Source organism: Ixodes scapularis, unplaced genomic scaffold (genome assembly GCF_016920785.2).
Source record: "Ixodes scapularis isolate PalLabHiFi unplaced genomic scaffold, ASM1692078v2 PGA_scaffold0__279_contigs__length_252992795, whole genome shotgun sequence".
NCBI lineage: Eukaryota > Metazoa > Arthropoda > Arachnida > Ixodida > Ixodidae > Ixodes > Ixodes scapularis.
This window is the reverse complement of record NW_024609835.1, coordinates 247,162,600-247,182,099: the sequence shown is the minus strand read 5'-3', so window position 1 is coordinate 247,182,099 and position 19,500 is coordinate 247,162,600. Positions and strand designations below refer to the sequence as shown.

At 46.7% G+C, this 19,500-nt stretch overlaps 1 protein-coding gene across 1 annotated transcript in view; it reads left to right on the top strand.

Annotated features, from left to right (window-relative positions):
* Positions 1-19,500, top strand: part of LOC8025626 (sortilin-related receptor) — a 286,962-nt gene that overhangs the window by 261,377 nt on the left and 6,085 nt on the right. Inside the window, exons 37-39 of the mRNA XM_029971324.3 lie at positions 8,504-8,689; positions 9,905-10,182; positions 16,590-16,780. Of these exons, the coding sequence (XP_029827184.2) occupies positions 8,504-8,689; positions 9,905-10,182; positions 16,590-16,780 (655 nt within the window). The remainder of the gene's footprint in view (positions 1-8,503; positions 8,690-9,904; positions 10,183-16,589; positions 16,781-19,500) is intronic.

Sequence of the window (19,500 nt, the reverse complement as noted above, 5' to 3'; positions counted from 1 at the left end):
CTAGCATCTCAAACGACAATGAGGACAGAGTGACCATGGCCGAGCCCAACGTTACTTTAGCCGAGACGGCATCGAACTTCCAACAAGATCTTCACAGAGGCAGCGTGGACGCCCCGCATGGCTCAAAGGCTTTGGGACAGACTGCAAGGACGCAGTATTTTGATTTTGAGTGCGGGTGTGTTAGCGGAGAGAGCTCCACAACGACGGACACCTAGCGGCGTCTGTGGAGGGGCAGAGAGAGAGGAGGAGCATCGCGGGGAGAACTCGCGCACGTCATGTCGTCACGACGAATTGTAATCCATTTTAATCCGCATTAAATCGTTGAGTTTCAATTAATATTGCTTATTCTTGAGCTCATCCACGACTAACAGAGGGCATAACAGATTTGGAAGGGAAATCATTGAATCATTCTCCGTAAACACCGTTGACAATAATGGGTCAGCACCTTCTCTTTTTTCTTTCCAACGAAGAGATAACCTACTTGACTCCGGAATTAGCGTACCTTATAACCGCTCCCCACCCCATCCAAATTTTGTTTAGACGGAAGAGCTCCAACCAACAGCAAAAAAAGGGTTCAGCCCGACGTTTCAAAACCTGCCCGGTTTGTTCATCAGGGGTGACTAAATCGCGAGGAGCAGCAGCAGTTTTCATCTTCTTCTTAGTTGTTTTCAACTCGAGTTTTCTTCTTCTTTTATACAGATGGTTTCTTGTTCTTTGCTGTGGTCAGCTGGTGCAATCCATGGACATACACCGTTGGCAAAGCACCCAGGGACCTGTTTATGTTTCCCGGTGTTTTTTGTATGTGCCACGACTCTAGGAAGAGTCTTTTTCGAAATTGTGGCTCAGTTTCAATCACTTGCACATTCGTGAAGTCAATTGGATGGTCGTGGACATCGCAGTGTTGCGCGACAGCGCTGCGCTCGCAGTCGAGCTTGCGTATGTCCTTGCGTACGTTGGGCTGAACCCTTCTTTGGTTTTTGGTTGGAGCTCTTCCGTCGAAACCTAATCTTTCCCCAACCAGACGGATTTCTGTCAAAACTGTTCTCATTCAACATCCAAATTTCGTGCTGCTCATGCTGTTACTTCCCTTTTTTTCTTGTTTCTTTACAATTTTATCTTTACACTTTCCTTTCTCTCTTTCTGCTTCCCTTTTTCTCCTTTTCTTTGACGGGCCTGAATTACAGGGAGTGCTTTTAAGCTCATTCATGTCATTACTAGTTGAAACAAATGTTGGTCGTCCTTCGTCTTGAGTTTTATTTTTTCTGTGGTCAGTCAATTTTACCAACACGCTCTTCAGTTGATTTGTCAGTGTTCTTTCGCTTGGCAGGTTTAGTTCTTGTTTTCCTTGGGACGGAAGGTAAACTGTCGTTCAAAACGGCCCTGTTAACTCTGGTTGGGCAGAAGTTGCCAAACGCAAACTTGCCCAGAGAGGAAGGGGTTCAAATACTTGAAAGGATAAAACATCTAGGACGGGGACGTAAACAGAAGTTCTTTCACTCGAAGAAGTTCTGTTTTCATCCCTGTCCTAGATGTTTTATCCTTTCAAGTATTCGTAACTATTCACCAGCACGCTCATTTTCAATTCTAAGAGTTTCAGGTGCTCAATTCCTGCCGTTGGCAGTGTCTACGTCGCAGAACCTTTTGTTGTGGGCTTCAGAGCAGCTGCAGAGTTTTCGACGGGCTTGTTGGCAGCATTCCGGGCACTTTTAACGGTGTGCGCACTTTGCGGTGCTGTCTAAATTTCGTGAAAGATGAACGCCGATAGATCTGTCATCCGTTCTAATGTTTTTTCCGACCGTCGCCAACTCTTCAATTTTGCTGCACAATAGGGCAGCGGCCCCACAAAGGTCAGCCTCCATGACAGACGACTCACGACTGGCTGTTGGGTGGACCAGTCTGTGCCATTCCTTAGGTGGAAATGGGCGAGCCAACATTAGCTTCGGACAAGTCCCGGCGTTACATGCACGAAGGGCACTTGAACTTGCTGGCTTCATTAACCACGAGTGAGTCAGTAGTCATCATTTGCAATGCACACATTCTGTTGCACTGTTTTTAAAGCAGTAGCTTTAGAGGCCCAACCACGCCCAATGTCACGTCCTCGTCCTCGAGGTTGTGTATTGCCCGTGACTGAAGCTCAAGGTTGCCTTTTGAAAGGCTACATAACGCCTGTGGCTGAAGCGATGGTGGCTGTAGCGTTAGCGCCAGTTGCACCAGCTTCATGCGCGCACGAGAGAGAAAGAGGAAGGCAGGTAGGGAGCGCCGGTTGCACAAGCTCCGCTCGATCGCTCGTGCAAGCACGAGAGAAAGAGGGCGAAAAAAGGAGAGAGAGAAAGGAAGGGAGAGAGAGACCAATGACGCTCAGGGTCGCGTTATCAAGGTCATACCGCCCGTGGATATAGTGAGGCATAAGCTTCGTTCGTGTAAGCGCCGTTCGCGTAAGCTCATGAGCGCCGGCAGCTGAAACTGACGTGAACTGACGTTCTTGACGTCTGTCACGTCAAATGACTAATTTATTTATTTATTTATTTATTTATTTATTTCAATACCCTCAGGGCCAACGGCATTACAGAGGGGAGTGGGTTGTATTCAACAAGAAATATTATACAATGAATAGCTTAAAGGCAAAGCACAAATTAGTTATGAACAATACAAGTTAGAAATAGCAGTTTTAAACAAATCATCCGCCTGGATTATGGCGATGGAGGTGGGAAGGCGGTTCCAATCCAAAGACGTTTTGGGAATGAAAGATTGTTGAAATGTGTTTGTGCTACATAGTGGTACACCTACTTTATGAGGATGATCAAGACGGGATGAAACATAGAAAGGTGGTGTGAGGAGACGTTGACGGAGGAATGAGTTAGTGTGAAATACTTTATGGAAGAGAGACAAACGGGCTACCTTTCGGCGTGAGGCAAGACTAGGCAAGGATAAGTTAGACTTCATAGAGGTGACACTTGCAGTGCGTTGATAATTACTGAGGATAAAACGAGCGGAACGATTTTGAACAGCTTCTAGGGGGTTAACCAAATTTAAAAGGCTCGGGTCCCAGATAGACGACGCGTATTCAAGCTTTGAGCGCACAAGTGTTTTATAAAGAGTTAATTTCAGAGAGGAGGGAGCTAAGGAAAAATTACGTCTTAAATAGCCAAGCATGCGATTAGCATTACTAATAACGTAACCAATATGTATTTTCCAGGAAAGATCAGATGTTATGTGTACACCCAGGTACTTGTAAGACGATACAGAAAGTAAAGGAACATTGTTAAGACAGTAGCAGGGAGAAACAGAATGATTACGAGACACTCTCATTACTTTGCACTTAGTTGTGTTAAGCGCCATATGCCAAGTTTCACACCAATGAAGAATAACGTCAATGTCTGTCTGGAGTTTGATAACATCTGAATCATCAATAATTTCACGGTGAATGACACAATCATCCGCAAAAAGGTTGATTGAGGAAGAAATGTTATTCGGCAGGTCATTAATGAAGATTAAAAACAGAAGTGGGCCTAGTACAGAACCCTGAGGCACGCCGGAGGTCACTGACGCGAGAGGAGATGTATGGTTATTTGCCGTAACAAACTGGAATCGGTTAGTAAGAAAGCACTGGACCCAAGCCATAACGTTAGCATCAATGCGAAGGTTATTTAGTTTCAACAAAAGCAACTCGTGTGAGACTTTATCGAACGCCTTCGAGAAATCCAAAAATACGCAGTCGATCTGGGACCCTCTATCAAGAACAGAATGCAAGTCGTTAGTAAATAATAAAAGCTGGGTCTCGCAGGAAAATGATTTTCGGAATCCATGTTGAGAGGCGTTGAAAAACATGTTAGACTCCAAAAAATTAACAAGCTGAGAATAAATGACATGTTCAAGTATCTTACATGGTATGCTAGTGAGAGAAATTGGTCTATAGTTGTTAGGGGAATGTTTATCACCTCCTTTGTGCAATGGAACCACCTTCCCAACTTTCCAATCGTCTGGGAGGACTCCGAGATCTAGCGATTGGGTGAATATTTTTGACAGTATGATGGAAGAATATACACTTGTGTTTTTTAAAAATTTGGAGTTAATATTATCGACACCAGCACTGGATGATAGTTTAAGATTATCGATTATTCGAACAATGCCAATGGGATCAATTTCGAAATGTTCCATAGGCATGAAGCTGCACTGAGGTAATGAAAAAGGTAACATGTTACATGCACTGGAAAAAGATTTAACAAAAGCCGCGTTTAAAATTTCAGCACAGTCTTCACTAGGTATAACAGAATCATCCACCCTGATTGAGATTTCGTTCGAATTGTTATCACCAATAATGTTCCAGAACTGCTTAGGATTAGTAGACAACATATTCGGCAAAGTCTGATTAAAATACACAAGCTTCGCATCGTGAATAGCAGATTTGTAAGCCTCATACGCGTTCTGATAAGTCTCCCAACGTTTTGAACAGCCTGTTTCATTTGCAGAGCGAAACAATCTTTTCTTTTTATTAGAAAGCCTTTTTAGTGTCACATTAAACCAGGGTGAATGAGTGTATGATCTTATCGAACGGAGAGGAATGAATTTATCCGTGAGCAGCGCCACTTGATTCTTAAACAGGGTCCAGTTTTCCTGAATGGTGCGTTCAGAAAAGTTAATTATAAATACATCTAGAAAAAGGGCTAAGTGGTCATTAATAGCTTCAAAGTTCGCTTTGCTATAGTCGCGAATGCATTTAGTCACTTTAGAGGAGTTGTGCTTAGGAACCGTCAGAGATATGTATAATGAACTATGATCACTGACACCTGGTAAATGAGACACTAAAGAAACAAGATCCGGCGTATTAGTTAAAACAAGATCAAGGATATTGGCTGACGTAGCTGCGACTCGTGTGGGTTCAGTGACGAGTTGTAAAAGATTGAAATCAGCACACAAGCTTAAGAAATTGGAACACTCAGAGGAATGACAACTGAGAGAAGGGCACGTATCTGACCAATCAATATTCGGATAATTAAAATCGCCTAATAAAAATATCGGAGAATCTGGGAATCTTGCAGTAACCATATTTAGCGCATCATGTAAGTCATTGACAAAGCCAGTGGAACAGTTAGGTGGTCTATAACAAGCACAAAGTACAATTCGCCTATTTCCCGCGTGGAAGCAAACACAGATAAACTCAAGCTCAGTTACAATATTTACATAAAATGATTCAATTGTCTCGTTAATTCCAATCAATACTCCTCCCCCTGATCTATACTCCCTGTCGTATCGATAGATATTAAACTTTTTTTCGCAGGCAAATATTTCACTGTCACGGATTCGAGACGAAAGCCAAGTTTCTGTTAGTACTACGATATCAGATGATGAAGAGTCAATAATCGCACACAATTCATCACGCTTGTTCATGACACTTCTTACATTGGCGAAAAACATTGAAAGATTAGCAAATGATTGACAAGGCCTTTGCCGACTTTGCTTATTTATGGGTTGCTACGAGGAGCTAGCAGAAGGCACTGACTCAGCAGCCGCGCTATTATCAGGATTTGCGCGGCGTGGTACAAAACGATCACCAACTTCAATCACATTGTCACTGTCTGAGCAGTACATAAAAATCTTTTTATCAAGGTGAAGTTTATTGTACCGTAAGCTAAAGTACTTGTCCGGGCTTCTCGCCTTCGCAAATTCAATCAAAACCTTTCGCGCGTGACGCGTAGCTGGCGAAAAGTCCTCGCTGACAGACACACTGCTGCCCTTTAATTTTGATCTACCCACCAGCACGTTTTCTCGAAGCTTGTAAGACGCAAACTTAACGACTATTGGGCGACATTTTCCCGCGACAAAGGCGCCGAGTCTATGAGCCCGAGCTATGCCGTCTTCAGCAATCTGCATGTTAGCTTCCCGATGGAGCACCTCCCGTACTTTCTCTTGGGAGAGGGCCCATGTCTCAGATGGAGTGTCAACGATTCCATGGAAAATTAAGTTGTCCCGTCTCGACCTGTCCTCCATTTCATCCACTCGGGCGCGTAGGAGCGTATTTTCTTTCTTTGTGTCATTGGCGATCAGCTGTGCTACCCGCAGTTCATTCTGCCACTCGTCGGACATTAAGGCCTTGTTTTCAACCACAGTTAGTCTATTGTTTACTTCAACGAGTTGTTTTTCAATCGATTGTTGGTTGCTTTTTATCTCGTTAACGGATGCCATAAGACCATTCTGGCCCTCCTCAAACTTAAGGGTACGAGCATTCACTTCATGAAGAAGCTTCAGCATTTCGTCAAGCTGCTTGCCTTGGCTCTCAGTCCTAGGTCCCGGGTTGGACTCAATATCCCCGCTCAAAAGAAGAATCAAAGAACACAATGCATCAACACAGTCGGAAACACAAAGACACAATGCTTCCGGGCGAGGCAGCACTACGAGACACAAATAGTCGCTTTTCACTTTCGAATAGTAATTACGACTACCCACCTGCAGTATGAAAACGACAGGATTAGACGACGTCCGCATGGTTGAAAAGCTGCCTCGCCCACTGACGAATTCCGCGCCAAGCAGGGGGGCGGTTTGTGAAGATTCCGATGATGACGATGTCGATCCGGTGGCACGATGAAACGTAGGCGAAACCAGAAGAAATTCTTGGTGAGGCACGGAATGTCCACCGACTTCACTGGGGGCGGACACAATCTGCGTTTGCTGGTGTTGCTTGTATCCCTGTAATCCAGGCGGGCCGGTATAGTTCACTGACAGCGTGAACAAGGCGAAGATCTGCAGTATGAAAACGACAGGATTAGACGACGTCCGCATGGTTGAAAAGCTGCCTCGCCCACTGACGAATTCCGCGCCAAGCAGGGGGGCGGTTTGTGAAGATTCCGATGATGACGATGTCGATCCGGTGGCACGATGAAACGTAGGCGAAACCAGAAGAAATTCTTGGTGAGGCACGGAATGTCCACCGACTTCACTGGGGGCGGACACAATCTGCGTTTGCTGGTGTTGCTTGTATCCCTGTAATCCAGGCGGGCCGGTATAGTTCACTGACAGCGTGAACAAGGCGAAGATCTGCAGTATGAAAACGACAGGATTAGACGACGTCCGCATGGTTGAAAAGCTGCCTCGCCCACTCATGTCCGAAGCCGAAGCATGGCCGGTGCGTGAGGCATGACCAAAGCATATAACCTAAATTTATTTTAAAGTGGTCGCTTCCTAGGCCCAACCACACTCAAAGCCATGTCCTTGTCCACAAGGTCATGTCCTGAAGGTCATGTCCTCAAGGTCGCTTAATCAAGGTTACGTAATGCCCGTGGCTGAAGTGCAAGGTTGCGTACATAAAGTCATGTAAGTGCCAGTTGCGTGAGCTCTGTTCGCGGATGTGCCGGTTGCATAAGCGTCGGTACTGAGGCTGACGTCCTTGATGTCATCTTCAAGGTCGTCCTACAGGTTGTTGTAGAGGTCGTTCTAAACGCAGTCCTTGACGTCGTCATTGACATCGTTCTTGAGATTGTCTTCGATGTGTGCACGGCACATTACAACCATCTTATCCTTGTGAAGAAAGATGTAGCGACTTCATTTTTTGGTCAGCTTTTTTATTGTCTTCTACGTCTCACACTTACTAAGGACATCTTATCCTTTTCCTTTCCTTTCCTAATTGTTTTTACTAACTAGGTTCCTGTAAAGCTACCACATTTTATCGCATTTGCTAGAATGAACATGCCAGTAACATTTTTTGTTAGGATTGAAACACATTTGCACGAAGTCTGCACTTGCAGGCCAACGAACAGAAAAGAAACTGCCGCCTTCCATAAGTGGGCTCGAAGCATCTTCGGCAGGTGTACTCACACGCTGTCGCGGAGCAGTGCAGTGGCGCGTAAGGACGCGTGTGGATGACTCGATTGATGCTGCGATTGGCGCCACTATGGGGCACATGGTCAGATGGATGGTGCAGCTGTGGGTTATATGATCGTGCGACGTACCGTTGTGACAATACCAGATAACTCAACTTCAGTGTCATGTGATTATGTAACTCTTTATCGACCACATAACTTGGATGACGCCACAATATCATTGTCACTCGAAACTGACATCTGGTGATGTCACGCGATGTCACGTGACACTGCAATGCGAGTGAGTCGACATGACCACCGAGTGAGAGTCACGCGCAACAATCGTCCACTAATTTGTTACCTCCTTCGTTTTTTTCTGTCGCAGATTGTTGTTGCAGATTGCAAGGTCCACAGTCTGGACTTTTGTAGAGACGGGCAATTTCTCCGGGGTTTTAGGAAATCGGCTTTAATTATCTAGAAAGCGGGGTCGAGGTCGACCGGGAACGATGCGGTATTATTCGCGATAAGTAACGAGCGTGCTCGACGGGACAGATTACTCGAGGCCGTAAAGGTTCTCTTTCGCGGATTCACAAAAACATTTGCGGTCGGGTAAACTTTGTTTGAGGTGGATGGTACGAGCATTCGCTCGCCCCCGGCACTCGTGGTGCCCGAGTCTGGCCGGAAGGAGTGAGCCTGCGCTTGGCGTGCAGGTGCGCGTGGCAGTGGCTTCCCCTGGGGGGCCCCTGCCAGGCCCGCCGAGCGAGCCCGCGACGGCCCGGACGGAGTTCAGCCCTGTGGCGGCTCCCAGGGCAGTCTCCGCCGCGCTGCAAGAGGACCATGCCCTGGTGCGCTGGGAGGCCTCCTGCCCCCGCCTGCCCCGCCCCACGGGCTACAAGGTGAGGCTCTGCCGTCTCGCTCTGCCGAGGTGCGCATTTCCGACCACCACATTCCTCGTCTCCTTTTAAAGTCAATTTTCACCTGTTGACACGTGGTGCGAGTGTCGCGCTATCGCCGACCATGAGTCTGGCGGCGTCGCAGCGGCGGTGATGAAAAGGGCCCGTTCTACTGCAGATTGCTGTCCAGCTTGACAAGGAAGCTTGGGCAGCCAGGAGTCGGGACGACGCAAGGACGCTCGAATTACTCGCGCTGCTTTCCTCTTATGTTCCACGAGCGGGATGACGACGTCCGACAGCTTTTGCGAGCCGATTGCTTGCCAGTCAGGAACCGTGCCTAGTCTCTTAAATTTAATGCTGCCTAGGGATGATGTTGGTGCATTTGATTCATTTAGCCTAATTTATGGAAAAGAAGCTGTCGAGAGGTTACGTGTTGGCATAAAAATGTGAACGTCAATGTAGAGATTTTAATAGCACTCAATTAAAAGATGTAGGAAAGTTTCGAGACATTCCTTAGCATATAAGACTCGCAGATTCTACACAGTCCAGTATGAACTCGAGCCGCGATGGCTTACAAATTTTTAGTATTTATGTGTTTTTACGTAGAAACAAGAGATCGTCCAGAGCCTCTTGCTTCAAGCTTCTTTCATTCGGGACAAATCTACTAGCTGTGCTGAATTTTTTTTCACTGCTGGTGCTTCTGGCTGGGATGCAAGCCATTAGTGGGCTCTCTTAGTCCAAGACAGCTTTTTAAGATTTTTTTAGTGGCGTCTTAGTATATTTCATTTCGGCTTTTTCATTTCTTTCAAATCTAAATGATCGATGTGTTAGCATTTTCTTCTCAACATTTCAGAAATGCTGCACCATTTCCCGAGCCTGGCCTGGGCCCAGAGCAATCCGTGCCACCCAGCCCAGGTCCGGCCCGCGAGCCGGGACGGGCCTCTTTTGGTTTGGCCCGGCCTGTGCAGAGCTGTAGTTGAGTGTCCCTAGGAATGTCATTTAAGAAGGTGATATATGAGTGCAGAACTTAACATACCTGCTTAGTAACGAAACTTGCACCTCTAATTGAAACGAAACGGTATTGTACGTCCTGCAACGGAAGGCCTAGCAACTAGGCCGACTGTCACGGCTGGAGGCTTGCCAATGAGGGCAAGCCTGAGAAGGCCACTTTAAGTAACGTCCGGTCAAGAACATGCTCGGGCGGGGACCGGCTCGCAGGTCTTTGTGGAGGAGAAGCAGACGGGGTCGAGGACGGTGACGGCAGTGCCCCCCACCTCCTCGGCCGTGCTGTCGGCCACCCTGGGGGTCCACCCTGGGGGCGCCTACTCGGTGCGGGTGTCGACGGACCGGCCGGGGGCTCTGCTCAGCGCCCCGGCCGAGTTTGCGGGCCCCGAGATGCCGGCGCCCCTCCAGCTGGCCGTGGTGCCCGAGATGAACGGCAGCCTTTTCGTCCACTGGAAGGAACCCCGCCTGCCCCCGACCCTGGCCGGCCACAGGTTCGGATCTTTCTCTGGGTCCTAGAATCCTGTCTACGTGTCTGGAAGCTCCCCCTCACTGTTTCTGGGCTAACCGGTCGACACCTTTACTTAGACGTTTCTCTATTCCCACCATGTCGCTCCCTTTTCCTCCCTCGAGAAAATCGGGATTTGTAAGACAAAACGAATGCGCATGCACAGGACAGTGACGAGTGCACAAGAAGAAAGAGGAAAATTCCGAACATCCTCCGAGGGAAATGAAACCCGAAGGCAGCGAGCTCAACGCCGATCCATCAAGTCGAGGGTCGAAGCGGCGGTTTCTGGATGCATCGACGCATCTTTCGCAAAAGGACACGGCAGAGGGTGCAAGTGGCGCGAGCAAGTAGCTGGGACTACTTCTCCCGCCACACGAGGACTCGAGGAGCAGGGGGGTAATCGAATGCGAGCTTACGTCCTTCGTCGTGCGGGGATTCTTCCAACAGAGGGCATGCCTTCTAAAGTTGTCTAGGATAGAAGTCAAAGGGGAACTCTTCGGAATGCCTCGTAAGAGAAAGGAGCGACGAGGACATCGCCGAACAGAACCGTCGATGCTTCGAGGCTCAATCTGCTTGCCGTGCCATTGAGATACCAGAGAAAAGTGAACGGCGCTCGGGGCAGGGAATCGAGGTGGGTTCGTTCCACTAGGACTGAGGGGGAGTGAGGGAACCCAGTTATTGACGAATAATTGGGGCGTGCATACATTTACGCAACGCCAATGGGCATCTGGCGACTCGGCTGTAGAAGTACAACCGCTAGCCTGGGATCTTTTTATGGTGCAGCATGCGGTAGTGCTCGTTTAAATGGAAATGAGCAAGGATTGGCTTCTGCAGTGCGCTAACACGCTCGGCCACCTTAATTTCATTTCACTTTGATCGGAGGAATACGGCCTTCGTACAAGATGGGTCCAAATAATATTGCATTTTGACCCAGCCTGCATCGAAGCACCACAGAAACGGAGCCTTGTTCCTCGTATATCTCGCCGAAACCCGAAAAAAGCCCGCGGTATTTAAAAAAGGCTCGGCCCTTCGGCCATAGTCCGCTGATGGGCACTCGTTCGTAGCGGAACGTGAGTTTACACTTTTTCCGCGAGGGCGCAGCCATCTTGAATGTCAGTGCGGTACAACATTGTTTTGATCTCTCCACACCGCTGGAATGTGTTTACGAAAATTGTGCGATTGTTGCGCATTCTTGTTTTGTCTCACCTATGTTTTCTCACACATTCCGGGTTGAAATATTTTATTTTTTCGTCTTACCTACCAGATACAGAACCCATATGACTGAAAACGACGGGAAACAGAAAATGTCTATACCTTAGGCGTTTTTTTCCGCCGTCTCGTCCCGCGCAGCCCCCTACTCCTTTCCAGCGATGTCCTCGTCACTGCGCTCCTTTCGCTTGCGGGGCATTCTGGCGAGTTCGAGCAAGCGTATGACTTCTCTCCTAGACAACTTTCGAAGGCTCGCTCTCTGTTGAAAGGAATCCTTGCACAATGGCAGACACAAGCTCCTTGCATTCGTTGGTGCCTCGACTGTACGAGCCCTTGAGTGGTAGGAGCAAAAGTCGAAGCACGTTTCGCGGTGCAGCAAAAGAAACGCTATAGCATTGAACACCCGTCGCTTGATGCCTCTCGGCACAGCGGTTGAACATTGGGCTCAAAATCTTGGGCCCCTGGGCCCCGATTCTTTTTTCAATTTTTGCACCAATCACTCTTTAGCGTATTTGTTTGTTGTTTGAAAATTCACAATTTCCAGAGAGAAATGCTATCCTTCGGAGGACGTCTTCGTGAGAATATGATTACTGCAATATCGCAAGAGGTTACTCACCTAAAATCGAGAGCAAATTGGCTGAAAATAAAGAGTATGCTAACTTTAGGTGTGCAATGAAAAAAGTTGAAAAAACTTCCAGCCCTTCCACTCTGGTGAAGAAGGAAGACCAGCGAAGCTGTACTATGCTGGGAATGAAGTAATGGACGGCCACAAGTCGGCAAGCCAGAGTGGAAAGGCTCGAAAGGTTGCCGCCATCTATGAGCGATGGCGGTAATCGGACAACCGGCAAGCTGGTTGTCTGGTTTCCACTGTCGCTCATAAGTGGCGGTAGTTGTCCAGAGTTTTGTGCTGACAATTGTTTGCCCGCAGACACGATACTGGGGAAACTAGCCCTTAACAGCTCTGCTGTAAAAATGAGACTCGGTTTTAGATTTTGTGACCTGCGCAACTTGCGATTGCAGGGAGGGGCAACGAACCAAAGACGACTGCCCAGTGAGCAGTGTTCGCATATCTCCCGCCATGGTTAAGTAGCACCATTTCTGCCGAGGTTATCATTGGGCAAAGACCTGCAATCACTAAAAGTGGGTTCTCTTTTGGTGTTTTTGAAAAAATAGCAAATCAGGCCAAACATAGGGGGCGGGTTACCTTTACCGGGGTGGGGCATCTCAAGATATTTACTTTGGATTAAAGATAAATTCGTTATTTGGTTTTTGTAATATAAAAATTAAATTCGTTATTAAACTCGGCAATTAGGTATTGCAAACTGTATTAAAGGGTTAAGACACAAAAATAAATGGGTAGATTATGCTTGAAATGAAATGCTCATAGGCTGCTTCAATACCACCTAGAACACAAGGCCTGCGCATTTCCTCCTCTAAACGTCATCACTAGTAGATCCCCTCAGCACCCCCTAGGTAGCCCGGATGAGCACCATCGTCTGCTACATCGTCTACTCCATCGCCTGCTTCAGTGGTCGTGCTCAGAACGAGCTTACATTGCTAAGATCGGCAATCTTAATGGTGTCGCATGCACGTTGCTAGTGAACTGTGGTAGCTCGCTATTAGCTCGCGCTAAGCAGTCGTGCACTTAGCTGTGGCGGCCAGAAAATGCGGCGTAGTTCCTCCGAAAACCCACGGGAGCGCAGCGGCGAACGCCTCTTGAGGACTCGGAGTCTACGTAAGCAGACGCTTTGCAATCCCCGTTTCGTAACACTAACAGCTGAAACAATTCATTACGGTCACTTTGCTTGCGAAGCGGAATTCACTGATCGGAACTGCAATGACAATCAAATAACAACGCACGTATAAACAAAGATAAAGCAGTCTATTTAGAGGTCTCAAACGCCACTCAGGGGATCACAAGAGTTTGGAGTGCATCTGGGAAGCGGAAGAAAGGCGTTTAGCTACTCGAACTACGTCATTAGAGGTTACACTGTTGATCCATTACAGACTTTGTTGTCACAGCTTCTTAACTAAATAGGTGATCATTACAACGTACACAAACAACATGTTAAGATTACCAGAGTAAGTGAACCAGCCGCTGCAGCATGACAAAAACAAAAAAAGTAGCGAAAAAATGACCGTGCAAACGCTTTCCAAACTTTGCAGGAAAGATGGGGTCCCCTTCTCAGGCGAAAATAAAGAGAAATGTGGAACAAGTAGCAAACAACGGCGAATAAAACAAAACGTTAGCAGACGATAGAAAGATACAAATCACCCAGCAAAAAACTCCTTCAACGACGACGATCATAGCGGCGCTTAGGGAAAAAAGAAAAAAAATAGAAAGGAGCAGCATAAAAAAAAAAAACTCTTTATTTTTTTTAGTGGTTTGTTTTAGCTTTATTTTAATGTTGCAGCAGCTTAATTACTCACGTTTTTTCGAGCTTCGGGAAGCGGAAGAAGGATTTTCTAACACATCGCACATGACATGCCTGCCATCTCCAAGTATGCGCTGGTGTATGCCCGAAGGCGGCCGGTTGATCAACAAACGATGACCCATAGCAGACGTTCCGGCGTAGACAAATAAAATTCAAATATAAATGTATAATGAGCTTGCACTTTTTAATATATATAATAAATGCCAAAAAGCATGTATGTAGATTTTGGATTAGAAACTCCATCGAAGGCGAAAATAGGAGGTTATCGCAGACGAGAGTAGAAGAAAACAACAACAAAGTTGCAGACGGCCCTCAAAATGTCCGGGAGCAGCGTAGCAGACGGACTGGCGGTAGGAAGCGCCCCCAAGTGAAGAGAGCAAAAACTAGGTCCAAACAGGGCAAAACAAAATGCGCGATGGTCCGAACGTCAAGTAAACAAAAACATACACACACACAATAAAAAATAGAAAAAAAAAACAGGAGGAAGAAAGAATGCGATGTCGAACACGTCGAAGCTGCTCCTCAAAAATAAAAAAGAAAGTGGACTGAAAAATGGAAAGAGTTGCTGACGGCGGTCCAGAGGGTGCCAACTCTTAGCGTAGAAGGCGATGAAGACGTTAGTCGCCCGGGCGCTGACAATCCTTTTGTTGTTTTTTTGCACTACGACGCTGTTCTTGTTTTTTTCTTTTTTTGGACGCGCAAGAAGTCTGCTGTTTTTGTGACTCCGTTTTTATTAATTTCAGTGATAGCGTCAAATTTGCATGTGCACAATCAACTTCTTCCAGAGCATACTGAGATCGCAATAACGTACGTGGTTCGAAATTGTTTTGCTTCTTCATCCTCTTCGTCTATTTGACAAAACGGTTATAAGCAAGGAGAAATGGGAACTGCAACAACGAAACAAATTGACTGATAATAACAGTAAAGTTGAAATGTAGCTACGTTCTAAAATTTTGGTACATTGCCCTTTTTTCAAAAGACAATGCAAAGATACATTCGCGTTTTGTCTCGCTTACATAAGTTGTGACAGGGTGTTTTCTTCAGGAGAGCCCCGAAATTGCAACCTGAAAGCTCTAACATCTTTCCCATGCGAAGAAAATGTCCTTCACTTGTGAGGTGGCACCTATTTATGAACATTCCAATCAGCCTGTGACATTTCATTGGTCACCTCGCACGGAAATAGGCAAAAGGAATGCGTTGCGGGGAATTGGTCTGCTAGCGGAGGCTCCGAGCTCGCCACGCTGCGATCCCTTTTCTCCCGTGCTCCGCCCCTCCTCTCGTCAGGGCTGTTTGCCGCTTGGGGCGGGATCTACTAACGTCATGCGCGGGCCTTGTCTCTTCTAGGTGGTATTGGCCACTTAGATATGCACAAAGCTTCGCGATTGTTAGAGCTCTAGTAAATTAGTAATTGCAATAATCAGTTCACTAATGTCGATCATTTTTATCTGGCGACCAGGCAACACTGCCCAAGTTGGTCACACCATCGCATGTTTGTCTCTTTAGACTCATTCTAGGTGGCACAGGCTACTGCGCCCGTTACAAAGGGCCATTAACATCCATCCATGGTGATCTGTAGTAGAAGGCTTTTTCATTAGGGTAGGATAGCGCCCTCTCACGCAACTCGGCTACTCCAACGCTGCTCTTGCCCCCTTCCACCCTGCATGCATGTGCGAAATTGTCGCGGATGACAGCTAGTTTGTCCGTTACAATCTCGTTGTCGTTGGAGCTGATTGCCTGCGGGGTCCAAGTCAAAATGACCAGCTTTCAGCATCTCTCGATGACAATCACTCGTTGCCGCTGCAATCGGTCTCTAAGACTCCAACGAAGCGGGCAATACCGAATACGTCGTCTTCTCAAAAGCGCACGCTCGAAACGCAAAAGGCAAACGAGAAAGCTGATTACACACACCACAGCGCACTATAACAAACAACGCTCGCACCTTACGCACGAAAAATGAAGCAAAATTCAAACAAGCCGCGTGATTTGGGAAAATCGGTGGTGCTAGAGGTTGAAGAAGACAAAGTTATATAAAAAGAGTTGTCAGTCAGCGCGGTTTGTTTGAATTTTGCTTTATTTTTCGTGCGTAAGGTGCGAGTGTTGTTTGTTATAGTGCGCTGTGGTGTGTGTAATCATGTGCAACCAACACGCCCAAGCTGCTACGCTAACGAGAAAGCTGAGGCGTGAGGCGCCAAGAGAGCCTCGTCTGGGAGTGTGAGGGGATGCCGCGCACTGGGCGAGGTGCGTCACCAACCCGGCAAACGTTGCCGCCTCTGCAAATGCGGTGGATCCGAGGGCTCCGCACATGAATCGATTTATCTGCGAAACTTTCGTGCCATTTACTGAACAAATTTTAGCGAAAATATATAGGAACGTACAATGGGTCCTAGCAGTATAGTTATCTCACATTTTATGTTTGGTCTAACCCCTTTTAAGGCCAACCACCAGATTTGAGATCCCCCTCACTATGGGGGAGGAGGAAACAGGTAATGGTGGACAGTGTAGAAGGGGGAGAGGGGGAAGCGGGGAAACATGGAAAGCCCGAACTGGTCGTCGGTCTTTAAGGGGATAAAAGATAACTTTGAGCCGCCTTTTGGGGGGCTCAAATATGAGCCGAATATCGGCGGCGTAGAAATATAAGAGTGAGTCTTATTGTAGCTCGTCTGCATCGTAACGGGGGCAAGAACTGCCTATAGTTGTAGTGCAAGGGTACCGGCGAGTGTGCGGAGGAGTCGGGGCCCCTCCCGTGCAGGGTGGCTTACATGGTGCTGCTGTCAAGGCGGGAGGACATGGCCGAGGCGGAGGCGTACAATGCGTCGCAGCCGCCCCTGACGATCCCCAGCGTGCCCGGGGGCCACACCTACCACGTGGCCGTGCGAATGACGGACGAGCACGGCTTCCAGAGTGCCCTGTCTGCCCAGCTGTCGGTGGGAGTTCTGGCCGGTGAGCCCCTTGCTTGTTTGCCATTTTCCCAGTTTGCCCTTTACCTCGGCGGAGAAGGGAACGAAAAGCTCTGCATGCACCTCCGTGTACGCTTGCGTGCTTTCGTGGTTGGCCGCCGATACACTTCGAATAATCGTGTTCAAAATGCCTGCATTTCGGTCAAGACAACGTTGTACTTCGATAAAAGCGATAATTTGAAAGAAAGAGTTTGTTAGGACGAGGGATTACTGTATATCTCTCAGGTAATATGTTCACACCCTGGTGGTTGACTTCGTAGAGTTATCATAATGTATGCTAGAGGTTCATCTGGTGCTAGTATACTGTTACAAATTGAAGTGGACAGCAACCAGTCAAAAATTTACTTCCAGTAATATATTTCTATGGTAAAAAGTTATTGTAGTTTCCCCCTGCGCTTGGTTATAAGAGCAAATATCGCTAACAGTTTGTACATACTAGGTAGCTTGGAATGTTTCTCAATCACGCAGACAAGGTAATTGGTCAGTGACAGCGTCCTTTTTTCAAATTCATTTTATTAAAAACAGTTCTAAAACGACTTTGCACATGTGTCTATGTGCACTGTCGGACATTGTTAGCGCGAATACGACGCCGGCGCTTTTTAGCGTGAGGGATATTCATGCCAAACGAACGAAGGATATGTGGAAAACCAAGAGAGATGGCAAGAACTATGCAGTAACACTGGATCAGTAACTCCCTGTGCATATAGACAATCAAAATAAATTGAAAGCCACGTTATATAATCCAATTTGCAATAAATCCCTGTTAAAAATTCCTGTTAGATTCCAATTGGAATTTCCAATTGGCACCAATTAGGTTTTCGGACAACCAATTAGTCACTGCCAATGGAAACCAATAGGAACCAATCGGAACCCCTTCAGGTTCCAACTAGAAAAATTATTCCAATTGGTGAGACCCATTGGCTAGTGCATCTTCCAATTGGAACCCAATAAAACCCATTTGTTCCAGTTAAAAAAAGTTAAAAATTCAATTGGATCTAATGAGAATTTTGAGCTGGGATAAGTACCGCTTTATTCTTTGTGCTCATAAATATGTGCGAAGATCCTTGTTCTGCGTTCAATACATCACCCAAAGGCTCGAAACCTTTGAAAATAAGGAGACGCCAGAGAACAAGTGCCCGATAAAAGCTGCCCGCGTAGAAAATATAATAGAAAAAACACCTTTCATAGCCCACATACTTTATTCTTTAAGTGTAGAATGTTTTTAGCCTCGTAAGGATGCACGATGGGGTCATTTTCATATGGTGACAGGACGGGCATATTAGCAATATACAGTTGAGTCCGGTTATATCACACTCGGGCATTTCAAAATATTGTTTATATCGAACAGTCCAAACATCCCCTTGAAAATCAAGTGTAATAGTACAGGAGCGTTGTCTTTTTGTATCCAACTCTCGTGGCAGGGACACTCGATATAGCGAACGAAGCCCGGCCGCCCGTTGCTTTTCCCACGATCCGATTGCGCCAGTGGCAAGCACATCACATCGCTTGCCTTACATGGCTAGCAGACCTCCAAACCAGCATCCAGGCTGGAAGATACACAACGAAAGAGCAGTTGTGGAAAAAAAAATACAATGAACCGTCAAAAAAAGAAAGGGGCCGCATCTCCACGTGGTGAATGATGTTGATTGGGGCGAAGCTCTGGTGGGTACTGATGGTACTGATTTTATTGTTCATAGGTAGTGCTGATGGTGCTGATTTTTTTTTTTTATTGCTCATAGGTAGTGCTGAGTTCCGGGTTGCGTTTCGACTTCATTATTGCTGCTTTATGGTCGGTGAAATGCAGAGCCAGTGGTTCTTCTAACAGATCATCTTGGATCCGCTAGAAGCCGTGGGAACGCATCTGAACCGCCTAAGTCAACGGTCCATGTCAGAAAGAGAATGTGTGGTATGGATCGTGGTCGCAGCACCCTCTCCTGTATAGACGCTGAGCGGCTACATGCAACGTTGGAGTGTAGCGTAGTGGTTAAGACGTCTGCCTTGTAAGCAAGCGGTCCTGAGTTCAAACCGCCGTGCGGGCATACTTTTTTTTTTTTTTTTAAAGTGGGCCGATCTTGGTTGCAGTGCAATCGATGTGAGCACGGATGCCGGACAAATGGACAAGGCTAGACCCTAAGGAGCTTCGCCCCTAAAAAGTGGAAGATAGCAAAAGCAAGTGAAGGGCACGTGGGCACGCGTAGAGAGAGGAGGGAGTGCTCGCTGTCAGAATGGTAGCCTGCGCCCTTTCCCTGAACACTGCTGATGCTGCGCGACTCCTTGCCCCAAAATAAAGTTTAAAAAAAAAGTCTTCAGCAAGTTGAGTGCGTCGACAACGGTTGTGCAATCTTACTTCGAATGCTTTATGTTTGTTTACCTTTTTCTTTTGCCGTTATTGCTTTGCCCGTTTTTTCTTTTCGTTTTTTTTTTTTGCCTTTCTTTTTTGTTGTCTGAATTTAGTGAGCTTTTTTTTTTTTGTTGCTTGCTTAACTTTTTTATGATTTTTTTTATGCATCTCACATTTCTGGGTTTTTTTTTTCATTTCTTCTTTTTTATTTTTGTGTTGTATCGCTTATGCTGTGTAGAGGTCCCATGCAGGCGCGTCTGTAAGTGCGGCGGTGATTGCGGTCTCCGCCAACTATGCTGTATTTAGCAGCTCTAGGGTGTTCTATTTGGCGGGCTCCCATTTGTCGCAACTTCGCAATTAGT